The sequence below is a fragment of the Denticeps clupeoides genome, chromosome 4 (assembly GCF_900700375.1).
Source record: "Denticeps clupeoides chromosome 4, fDenClu1.1, whole genome shotgun sequence".
Classification (NCBI taxonomy): Eukaryota; Metazoa; Chordata; class Actinopteri; order Clupeiformes; family Denticipitidae; genus Denticeps; species Denticeps clupeoides.
In genome coordinates this window covers 1085891-1096993 of record NC_041710.1, presented here as the reverse complement: position 1 = coordinate 1096993, position 11103 = coordinate 1085891, and the positions used below count along the sequence as shown (strand labels likewise).

At 50.3% G+C, this 11103-nt stretch overlaps 1 protein-coding gene across 2 annotated transcripts; it reads left to right on the top strand.

Annotated features, from left to right (window-relative positions):
• The first annotated feature begins 687 nt into the window (after positions 1-687).
• Positions 688-9761, top strand: ubtfl (upstream binding transcription factor, like). 2 transcript variants are annotated; one of them, XM_028975309.1, is made up of 19 exons: positions 688-2993; positions 3063-3244; positions 3556-3639; positions 3719-3874; positions 3952-4016; positions 4096-4216; positions 4296-4406; positions 5822-5949; positions 6031-6172; positions 6251-6292; positions 6381-6494; positions 6562-6720; positions 7008-7118; positions 7328-7413; positions 7737-7926; positions 8486-8533; positions 8730-8861; positions 8945-9070; positions 9182-9761. In XM_028975309.1, exons 1-19 carry the CDS (start codon positions 2936-2938, stop codon positions 9275-9277), a joined length of 2151 nt encoding a protein of 716 aa, XP_028831142.1. In that variant the 5' UTR covers positions 688-2935; the 3' UTR covers positions 9278-9761. The 2 variants fall into 2 exon arrangements, with proteins under 2 accessions (XP_028831142.1, XP_028831141.1); XM_028975308.1 differs by having other exon boundaries at positions 689-2993; positions 7008-7136.
• Positions 9762-11103: the final 1342 nt, after the last annotated feature.

Below are 11103 nucleotides of genomic sequence, written 5' to 3'. Positions count from 1 at the left end.
CACCTCTGGGAACTCCTTCAAGACTGTTGGAGAAGCATTTCAGGTGACGACCTCTTGAAGCTCATCGAGAGAATGCCAAGAGTGTGTAAAGCAGGAATCAGAGCAAAGAAACTAGAATATAAAACATGTTTTCACTTATTTCACCTTTTTTTATTAAGTACAGAACTCCACATGTGTTCATTCATAGTTTTGAAAAAAGTGAAAGTGAAGTGATTGTCACACGTGATACACAGCACACAGTGCACACAGTGAAATTTGTCCTCTGCATTTAACCCATCACCCTGAGTGAGCAGTGAGCACCCATGACAGGCGCCCGGGGAGCAGTGTGTGGGGACGGTGCTTTGCTCAGGATTTGAACCAGCAACCTTCTGATTATGGGGCCGCTTCCTTTACCACTACGCCACCACTGCCACCAGTGAGAATCTACCAACGTAAATGGTCATGAAGATAAAGAAAACACATATTGAATGAGAAGGTGTCCAGACTTTTGGCCCGTACTGTATATAAACTACATTAATGAATGACGTGTATGCAAATCTAATCTATTGTTTTCTAATTGAAGTCGATCATTGGTGAGAAAATGCAGGTGAAGCGCAGATCCGCTGGAGGGCGCACTTCACGCCTCGGAATAAAATCCATATTTGCGCCCCGATGGTCAGACTGTCCCCCGCGGGTCCCCAGCCAATGGGAAATGGTGGCATTGTGAGGGCGGAATGGACCGGAGGCCGGCGTGGGGGGATCTGGGGACCCGGCCGCGTCTCCCGTCGGCCGGCGGCGGAGAGCTCAGCCGCTGGGCGGGAGCCGGAGCCGCGGCGACCCGGCGCTCCGCGCCGACCTGCGCGCAGCCTCCGCCGCGCCGCGGCCCGGGGACGGCGGGCCGCCTGGAACTCTGGATTCACGCGGGGAAACGTCCGCCAAAAAATAAACCAGCAACACCTTCCTCTCGGCGCTTTAAAAATGAGAATCGCCGTCAAAAACCGAAAATACTGGAATATCAAATAAAAAAAATAAAACACGCAAATAAAGGAGGCAAAATGGAATAAAACGCGCGTATTTAAAAGTTTTTAGCCTCCGTCTTTGTCCCCCTTTTTCTCGCATGTTTTCCCTCGGAGTTCCTCCCCCTGCGGCGCTGGGCGGAGTTTCATACCGAACCAGACGCTCCTTTTGTCGGATCCGTTTCGACCTGACTCCCCGGGGCTTACGGCTGAAAAACGGGCACTTAGACGCCCCGAAAAGCCCGTAACGCGGTCGAATCGCGGCGCGAACGCGGCGGCGGGGCCGAGCGGTCGAGGAAGGTGAGTGGTTCGCCGGCTCGGAGCGCCGTTTGCGGGCGGTTTTCGGCGCGGTTCGTCCCCGAGTCGCTGTAACATTCATGGCGGCGCTGCAGTGAGAGCTGTGGGGCGAGGGACGGCAGCGGCGCCCGCTCGCCGCTCCGTTTTTAAAATCCCTCCCGAAACTTCGGCCCCGGACCTTTCCACCGGGAAAGAAGCGTTTTGCGAATTAAAATCGGCCCCCGCGTCCCGGCTGTATTTACGGAGGATGCATTTTTGGCCATAAAGACGTGTTTTTTTTTTGCACCGGATTCACGTGTTAAAATGGACGCGGAGCTCCGGACGGCGGCGAGGCGGAATAAACGCGTGAAATGTCGGTGCGGACGGTTCCGGGGGGATTTTTGCAGCTTTTTTTCCGCTCCTCGGTACGTGGCTCGGGCTTCGGGCTGCCAGCGGAAGCTGCGTGCTGACTCCTGCCGGAATTCGGGCGCCATTACGCGGGCTGCCAGCAGACGCCCGCCGGCGCGCCGCGGTCAACGGCTCCCCGCGACGAGGCGTCTCGCTGGAACCGAAAACAAATATTTTCCCCGAAAAACATGCGAGTTTGGACGTCGTGCGGTTTCCTCGCCAGACCGGAGCGGGGATTAGCTGTCGACTTTGCGGGCGGGCTGGCGACATTTTAACCGGGGGACGGCGGGGTCGGAGGTCAGGCACGGCGCCACCGCGGAACCCCGTCCCGACCCCGGAGGAGGAGACCCGGCCCCCCGTGGATGCTCCAGGAACGGCGTCGTCTCTCCCGGAACGCACAGACAGTGAAGCGGTCCGTGGTGTCGCTGCGGCGGGCAGGGCGCCGCATCCCCCGCAGTCGGGACCGGAGACCCGCGGTTCCACGTCCGGGCAGCGGCCGCTTTTCAGTCTTCCACCTCCCCGACGTCCTCGCAGGAGCAGCGGTATAAAAACGTTTATCGTTCGGAAGGTGGCGCGTCCAGACGGACGCAAAAAAAAAGGCAAAACCATCCCCGGTTCTCTCATCCGGCCCCCGCCGACCGACCGGAGGCTCCGTCCGCGGACCCCGGAGCGGCCGACGTGGAGACGGGACGACCGCCACCCAGACGCGGCCGGACTCGGAGCTCGTCCCGGGGCTGCGGCTGCTCCGCGGGTGGGGCGGTGGAGGGATGCGGAGGCGGAGCCGCAGACTCGAATCTCATTTAAATATTCGTTTAAAGCGCGGAGACAAGTGGTCCGAGTTCATTTTTTAAATACATTTAACACTATTACTAATATATGACGTGGTTTTATGTTCTGGAATTTTGTGTGTTTAGTTCTATGACTCGAGATTCTAAAACTAAAATGCATGTTGACTGTGCCGCACATAATGCATCATTATCAAGCCATTTTCCCATATTAACACGTTGCAACCAATTTCAATCAAATAAAACTAAAAAAAAAAACCCACAAACACACACATGTTGCATGCGACTGTCTGCTTGCTGCTGTTTAGATGCGTGTGTATGATCCGGTGTCACCCCTGCACCGTGTTCATGGTCCCCTGCGTGGCACCATGTCTGTTTTGCACGACAGCAGCGCGTTCTTGCCCGTATAAAGATTTTGTGTGAACGACGCCGTTCCAGGGCCATCCAGCGATCCGGGCCACACCCGCCACCATGAACGGCAGCACCAGCATCTCCACCTCCCAGGCAATGCGCATCAAGTCCGAGTCCGGTAGGGCCCTGCTGATTGGACGTTGTCCGGTGGCATGAAAATGTTTCTCATGTGCCGTCTGTGTGTCAGATGGGGACTCGTGGAGCAAGGACGACTGTCTGATGCTGCTGGAGAGGATCCGTACTTTTCTCCCTGAAGGGGACACCATGAAGTACAAGACCACCGAGTCCCACTTTGACTGGGATAAAGTGGGATTCGGGAGCTTCACGGGAGACATGTGCAAGCAGAAGTGGCAGAAGGTCTCTTCAGAGGCGAGTACCGAAATACGACTTGGACTGGTAACGGTGTCGTGTCGATGCTGGGACCACTAGGTTTGTCAAGTCCATGTCTAGGTTTTAAATTTACAGCATTTACCAGACGCCCTTATCCAGAGCAGCTTACAATCAGTAGTTACAGGGACAGTCCCCCCCTGGAGACACTCAGGGTTAAGTGTCCTGCTCAGGGACACGATGGTAGTTAGTGGGATTTGAACCTGGGTCTTCTGGTTCATAGGCGAGTGTGTTACCCGCTAGGCTACTACCAGGTTCATTCTGGGTGTCACAAACGTTTTCTCTCGTTCCAGGTACGGAAATACAGAACGATGACGGAGCTGATTGTCGATGCGATCGAGTTCGTGAAGAACCCGTACAAGGGGAAGAAGCTGAAGGTAGGAACTTTGGCAGACATCATCTTTAATATACACAGACCAGTTGGCCCGCTGCTCTCATCCCTGCGCTTCCTTCTAGACGCACCCGGACTTCCCAAAGAAGCCTTTAACGCCGTACTTCCGCTTCTTCATGGAGAAAAGGGCCAAGTATGCCAAGATCCACCCCGAGATGAGCAACCTGGACCTCACCAAGATCCTGTCCAAGAAGTACAAGGAGCTGCCGGATAAGAAGAAGGTGAGGCGTGGCGGTGGAGCAGGGTGGTGGCAGGGTGTTGGGACGGAGGTTCACCCTTTGGCTGTTCTGTGCCCCAGATGAAGTACATCCAGGAGTTCCAGCGCGAGAAGGAGTCGTTTGAGAAGAACATGGCCCGCTTCAAGTAGGCCACTTTTTGAGAGGCGGATTCTGTGGTGGTGCAGGTTCCGAGAATAAGCCGGTGTTCTCTGGTTCCGCCGTAGGGAGGACCACCCAGAGCTCATAGAGGAGAGGAAGAAGTCGGATTTACCCGAGAAACCCAAGACGCCCCAGCAGCTGTGGTACAACCACGAGAAGAAGACGTACATGAAGCTCCACCCGGACGTGAGTGTGTGTGTGAGTGTGTGTTAGTGTGTGTGTTCTGGCCGGAAGACGGGTGTGTCATGTGCCTCTTGGCCCCCAGGTGAGTCAGAAGGAGCTGAAGGAGGCGCTGCGGCGCCAGTGGTCCCAGCTGTCGGACAAGAAGAGGCTGAAGTGGATCAGCAAAGCGCTGGAGCTGCAGAAGGACTACGAGGTGACATTTCTCGTGTTTTACTGAATCCGGTTCCTTCTTCTACTAAAACTGTGCTGTAATGTGAACTCCAGTGGAAAACGAGAGGTTATTAAGGTGGGATGATATGAGTAAAATCATTTTATTACAGGTGGATCATTGTTTATCATATAATTACTGGTTATCAATCTTTGTACCATTAATTATATGAATACATGAGTCCAGTACTGACAACTTGGGTGGGTAGTAAGGAGATAAAAGGTTTACCACGCCTTTACCACGCCATACTTCTTACTTCTACTCGACTCCTACTTCGCTACACTGGGCAACGCTCGACTCGGTACGTTTTAAAACCATTTATATGCTCTCATTGTTGCCAGACTCCACCAGCGGATCTAACGCGTTTCACCAATCAGACGTAGCCGTACAGTCACATGACCGCACATGACCGGGTCGGCAGAGCGGCACAAACCCGTGATATAACTCGGATGAAAAAAAAGTCCGATTCGACCGCCTCCAGAGCTAGAAAACTAAATTCACAGCAAGAATACAGAGTCCCGGTCCTTCATATCGATCCTTTAACAATTTGTTAAATGGCGATACAAGCAATACATTTTCTACAGAGGAAGGAATTAACATTTAACTTTTATTTAATATATCATACTAACTCATCAATACTAACTCGTATAACCTCTATACATTTCCTACAGAGGAAGGAATAAACATTTCATTTAACTGTTTATTTAATATATCAATACTGACTCGTATAACCTCTACATTTTCTACAGAGTAAGGAATTAACGTTTAACTTTTATTTAATATATCATACTAACTCATCAATACTGACTTGTATAACCTCTATACATCTGACTCATACTAACTAATACTAACTCATCAATACTGACTCGTATAACCTCTATACATCTGACTCATACTAACTAATACTAACTCATCAATACTGACTCGTATAACCTCTATACATCTGACTCATACTAACTAATACTAACTCATCAATACTGACTCGTATAACCTCTATACATCTGACTCATACTAACTAATACTAACTCATCAATACTGACTCGTATAACCTCTATACATTTCCTACAGAGGAAGGAATTAACGTTTCATTTAACTGTTTTATTTATAATTTTTAATTATACTGACTCGTATAATTAGCATATATAAGATTTAGTCCATTAATTACTACAAATTGTTACAAATTTGTCTGAAAACATAATTTCAAAAAAATTTCTAATGACACATTAAATCCAACAGTCCCCTCAGTGCTTGTAGTCCTGCCACTAAATACTTTAGTACTCTTACTTGAGTAGTTTTTTAATGACTAATATTAGTATTTTGGGGTATTATCTGCTAATAAATAATCATCGCAGATGAAGCGTTTATGGTGATTGCGCTGGGTTCTTATTAAATGTCCGCAGGAAAGTATGCGGGCGTACCACGAAGCCCACCCAGACGCCAGCTCCGACGAGCACACCAAGTCCGTCCTCACCAAAGCCGAGCGGCAGCTGAAGGACAAGTTCGACGGCCGGCCGACCAAGCCGCCTCCGTAGGTGTCCAGCGCGGGCCGGGGGGTTTGTGGGGACGCTGTGTGACGCTGAGTGACGTTGTGTGACGCTGTGGCTGTTAGGAACGGCTACTCTCTGTACTGCGCCGAGCTCATGGTCAACATGAAGGACGTGCCGAGCACCGAGAGGATGGTGCTGTGCAGCAAGCAGTGGAAGATGATGACGCAGAAGGAGAAGGACATGTTCCAGAAGCGCTGCGAACAGGTCTGTCCCGGCGCTCCTGCTTCGCCCGGCTTCAGAGGGACGTTTCTAACCTTCTCTAACCCCCCTCCTTCCCAACAGAAGAAGAAGCAGTACGAGGTGGACCTCCAGAGGTTCCTGGAAGTGAGCGTGCCTTCTCTACTCCTCACTAATTTTTGGGTTCCGCGGCCCATGTTTAGGGGAGTAACGTGTCTCTTGTCCTCCTCCCCAGAGCCTGCCAGAGGAGGAGAGAGAGCGGGTGTTGATGGAGGAGAAGCTAGGCGGGACGAAGTTGGGCGTGGCCACGGCCAGCACCGATCTCCGGGCCAAGTCCCCCCCAGGAAAGGTCTGTGTGGATTTCTGAAAGGAAACCTGTATAATTCCGGGGTTTACCGTCCGCGTTCTCGGCGCAGGAACGCTGCCGCGACCCGGAGGTGGAGCACTGGGCGCAGGGCGGCGCCGCCAAGGAGAAACAAGACGGGAAGAAGAAGTCGCGCCTCCCCGAAACGCCAAAAACGGCAGAGGAGATGTGGCAGCAGAGCGTGATCGGAGATTATCTGGCCAAGTACCGTGTAAGAACAAAGACAGCGAACCGCAATCCCAGAATGCATTGTTGCCGCCTGCTGTTATGCCAAGAATAGAAATGCTGCCAAAGCAGCTGCAGACAGACACGCCCGTGAAATATTTACATTTAATAAGGACGTTTGTCTTGATCGAGGTTCATTTCTGACTCTTGTTTTTTTAACGCATGTTATTTCCAGAAGACCATTCGCCCCGTAACGCGCATGAATATTTGTAATATGTATGTATCGCGTGTATTCGTTCGGTGGGGTGAGGAATCGTGTCGGCATCGTTGCAGAGCGACCGGAAGAAGGCCCAGGGCGCCATGGAGGCAGCCTGGAAGGCCATGGAGAAGAAGGAGAAGATTCCCTGGATCAAGAAGGCGGCCGAGGACCAGAAGCGATACGAGGTTCAGTACCGGACCGTGGTCAGTGACTGGACGTTTTGGCCACTGTCTTTTCACCTGTGATGAGGGAATGTAAATACGTTGAGACGGGCGTGGCACTTTCACTTTGTAGAAATCGGTCCTTATGGTTCTGAGTGTGTGTTGTTGCAGGCTTGTGCTGTGTGTGTGTGTGTGTGTGTGTGTGTGATGCACTGATGCTCTTTGTCCCGTAGAGGGAGCTGCTGGAGTCCAGGCCGCCACCGACGGTGCAGGGCCAGAGGAAGCCCAAATTTGATGGAGAGCCTAAGAAGCCTCCTGTGTGAGTTCAGCACTGCGACCTCATGACCTCTACGACCTCTACGACCTCTACGACCTCCACGTTCGTGGAGTTTCACCGTTTTCTGTCACTTACCGCCGACAGAGATTATTAATGATTTAAATTGACACGTTACACCTCATGGGATGTGTAACACAAAAGGTTTCACAGTGCAGCTAAATCACAACATGAACAACACAATAATATGATATGAACAGATTTAAAACATCAAGAACAACGGTACGGGGTTTTTTTTCATATATGTTGTGGAAAATGCATGGACGCGTTTGAAGATCAGGGTGGTGACGCCCAACTCTCTGTCTCAGGAGCGGGTACCAGATGTTCTCTCAGGAGCTCCTGACCAACGGCGAGCTCAACCACTTCAGCCTGAAGGAGCGGATGGTGGAGATCGGCAAGCGCTGGCACAAGCTGAGCCAGGCACAGAAAGACAAGTACAAGAAGCAGGTGGAGGAGCACCAGCTGGAGTACAAGGTGGAGCTGGACTCCTGGGTGAAGGTAGGCCCGCCCCGGGCAGGCTCCGCCCCGCCCCGCCCCGCCATTTCTCAGCGTCCAGGTCGTAGAAATACTGGGTTTGGGCAGATGATTGTTTTTTTTAAATATATGGATATGGTTGGGAACTGGTATGGTATGGTTCTGGGAAATCTCAGACGGTGAGAGAATTCTGTGGTGGAAGTGACATTTTGTGGGGTTTATTTTTAAAATGCAACATACACAATATAAACCAGTCCAGTTGTTTTTAAAGAATATGAAATATGAGTAAGCATATTCTCTCTATGGAGAACTATCACATTCTCATGTGCAGTAAGATTTCTACTTCACCTTTTTAATTTCATCTTTAGTATTACAAATTAGCTAGTTTTTACGGTATTTAAATATCCTCTCCGGCTAATTAATTATTTTAATTACTTTAATTATGGTGTACTCGTTACGATATTAAGATTCTGTTTTACAAATAACCACTCAGACATATCGATTTTTATTCCCCTTTATCTCCGTGAACCGCCGGCTGGAGAATGATTTTTGAAATCGTTTTTTTATCTTTTTGGTTTTCCAGTCGCTCAGTCCTCAGGAGCGTGCCGTGTATAAGGAGTTCTCCACCACGGTGAGTCCCCTTGCCCTGTGTCCTCCGCCTGTACCCCGCCCGGCTTCACTGGGAAATGTTCCTGCACCCCGCCGAATGCCGAGCTCTGATTGGCCACTAGTCGCTGCGTGGAGCTTTCAACTGTTTCTGTTTTGTTTTTTTTTTTCCTCCTCGACCCCGCCCTCCACGTTCTCTTCAAACTCCTCCCCCGCCACAGAAACGACGGAGCACGGCCAAGGCGCAGGGCCCATGGGCCAAAGTCCATGTCACCAAGGGGAAGGCGGTAGGTGCCAGAGCCGGAGGACTGGGGGCCGGGGGGGGCAAGCGTTCCATGGCGTACCGTGCGAAGGTAACGCCCACAATTCCAGTCCGTCCCCCTCCCCTCGATCGTGACGTTGTCTGTTGAGAGAGGGGTAACCCTGAGGTCTTCAGCAGGACACGTCAGACTCTGATGAAGAGGACGAGAAGACCGACTCGTCCGACTCGGAGGAAGACGACGAGTCATCTGGCAGTACAGACAGCGAGGAAGATGACGAGGATGATGATGACGATGATGAGGTGAAAATTACATACAACAGGCAGAAGTCAACTATGACTGATTTAAAAAATAATAAAATAGAATCAGTTATAATAGTCAGATTGTTTAGGGATTTATTTTTTATTTGGCAGAATGATGATGAAGATGACGACGACGATGAGGAAGACCAGTCGGACGGCAGCAGCAGCTCATCTTCAGAGGACAGCAGCGAGTCGGATTCGGAATAGACCCACATGCCCCCATCATGGCGGGAGGGGCCGTGCAGGACACGCCCCCTCCCTGCCGGCCTCCAGTTTGATTGGCCGGAGCCGTGACGCCGCGGCGGGAGAGTTCTGATCCGGTCTGGCCCGTCACCGGGCTGTAGCCACGGCGCGAGGCGGCGCGCAGCGTCAGGGGTGCCCCGCCCCCCAGGGACTGAACAGGATGGCGTTCCTTTGCTTTTCGTTCCCTTTTTCCTGAAGGAGCTGTGTTACTTGTGTTTTTAATGCATTTCTAGAGGCGTCTTGTTTTTAACGTCGAAAGGAATGAAGCAGTTAGTGCTTTACGTTCGTTTGGTCAAACTTTTGGTGCATCTGGTTTGTTTGATTTGGTTGTTTAAAGAGACGAAGGTTAACGCCGTGGTCACGTGACCCTCGGCTCGGGTCACGGAGAACTACGTTCAACCAGATGCCCTCTGGTCAAAACTCAATAAATGCACTTTCCCCCCTTTTCTCCATGTGTGCCGTTTTTTTATGGGAATGAAATGGGTTCCACGCGCAGCCCTGGGTTGACTCGGGTTCTTCGTTCATCTCGTCCCTTCTTCAGCAGCTTCGGACCACGTCAACCATCATACCACCATCCCCAAATACAGGTTTCTGACCCTTTACAGTTCTTCTCCTTGGCTGATCTACACGAGTATAGAAGTTCTGCTTCTATACTCGAGAGGAGAACGTGTGGACGGATTGGCATGTTGGACGATTCTCTACATGCTGACAACACGAGTTTCTTTATCCCCATAACAAGTGGTCGGAACTATGAACAAGTGTGACGTGTATGTAGTACTTGTCATGCCTTACTACTTCAATATAAAATTAGGACAAAAGCCATGCAAAAAGGTGTGGGTAACACACTCACCTATGAACCAGAAGACCAGGTTCAAACCCCACTTACTACCATCGTGTCCCTGAGCAAGACACTTAACCCTGAGTGTCTCCAGGGGGGGACTGTCCCCTGTCACTACTGATTGTAAGGACGTCTGATAAACGCCATAAGTGTAAATGTAAAGTTTGAAAACTTGCCATGTGATGCACGGGACACAGAAAACTAGTCTCACTAAATGGTGAGACTTCCACTGGAAAATGCTGGCAACTCTACGAGCATTCAGACAAAACTATTGCACCAAATATTTCAATGTATAACGGGTGTCAAAACTGTGCAACACTTCAGTAAAATAATGTTGTTGCAAAATAGATGCAACTAAACGACTAAGATGGTGTGATGAAAGGGGCGACAATGTAAAAAAAAAAAAAAAAAAAAAGGGTTAAAAAGTGGTGCACTGTGTGAATATTTTAATTAAGCCTGATGCACTATTGAATATAAAATATATAAACTGGATAAACTTGAAAATCTGATAATAATTTGCCTTGCATCCCATTGAAATTAGTTAAGATTTAACGTCGCGAGAGGTTACTCGAGTTTAAAAAGACCGCAAAACCTTCCGTTTTTAAAATACATTCAAATGAATGATGTTCCACGTTATCTGAGTAGCCATCTTAAATATTAGTAAAAGTTAAATATAAATATAAGTAAAAGTTAGAATTTAGGCTTCGTTTTCCAGAGAATCTCCCTGTTGCATCTTTAATGTTCATCATCATCATCCGGACACCAGGAACGTGGAAAACGTGTAGAATACGAACCGGAAGCGACGTTTCGCGTAAAAGAAGACACAACGTCCGGTTCGGTCCGGTCCGGTCCGGACGCGTCCTCGGAAACGCGGCTTCCACCAGCGCGCAGCGGCGCCGTGCGCAGCACCGCGCATGCGCGGCCGCGGTTACGCGCGTCGCCGGCGGTGGGC

What these genes read in the sequence shown, in the direction of transcription:
- ubtfl (XM_028975308.1), top strand. Translation starts at nt 2,936, where the DNA reads ATGAACGGCAGCACCAGCATCTCCACCTCCCAGGCAATGCGCATCAAG. An exon ending in GCGCATCAAGTCCGAGTCCG is followed by an intron (nt 2,994 to 3,062) that starts GTAGGGCCCTGC and finishes TCTGTGTGTCAG; the next exon opens with ATGGGGACTCGTGGAGCAAG. An exon ending in GGCAGAAGGTCTCTTCAGAG is followed by an intron (nt 3,245 to 3,555) that starts GCGAGTACCGAA and finishes CTCTCGTTCCAG; the next exon opens with GTACGGAAATACAGAACGAT.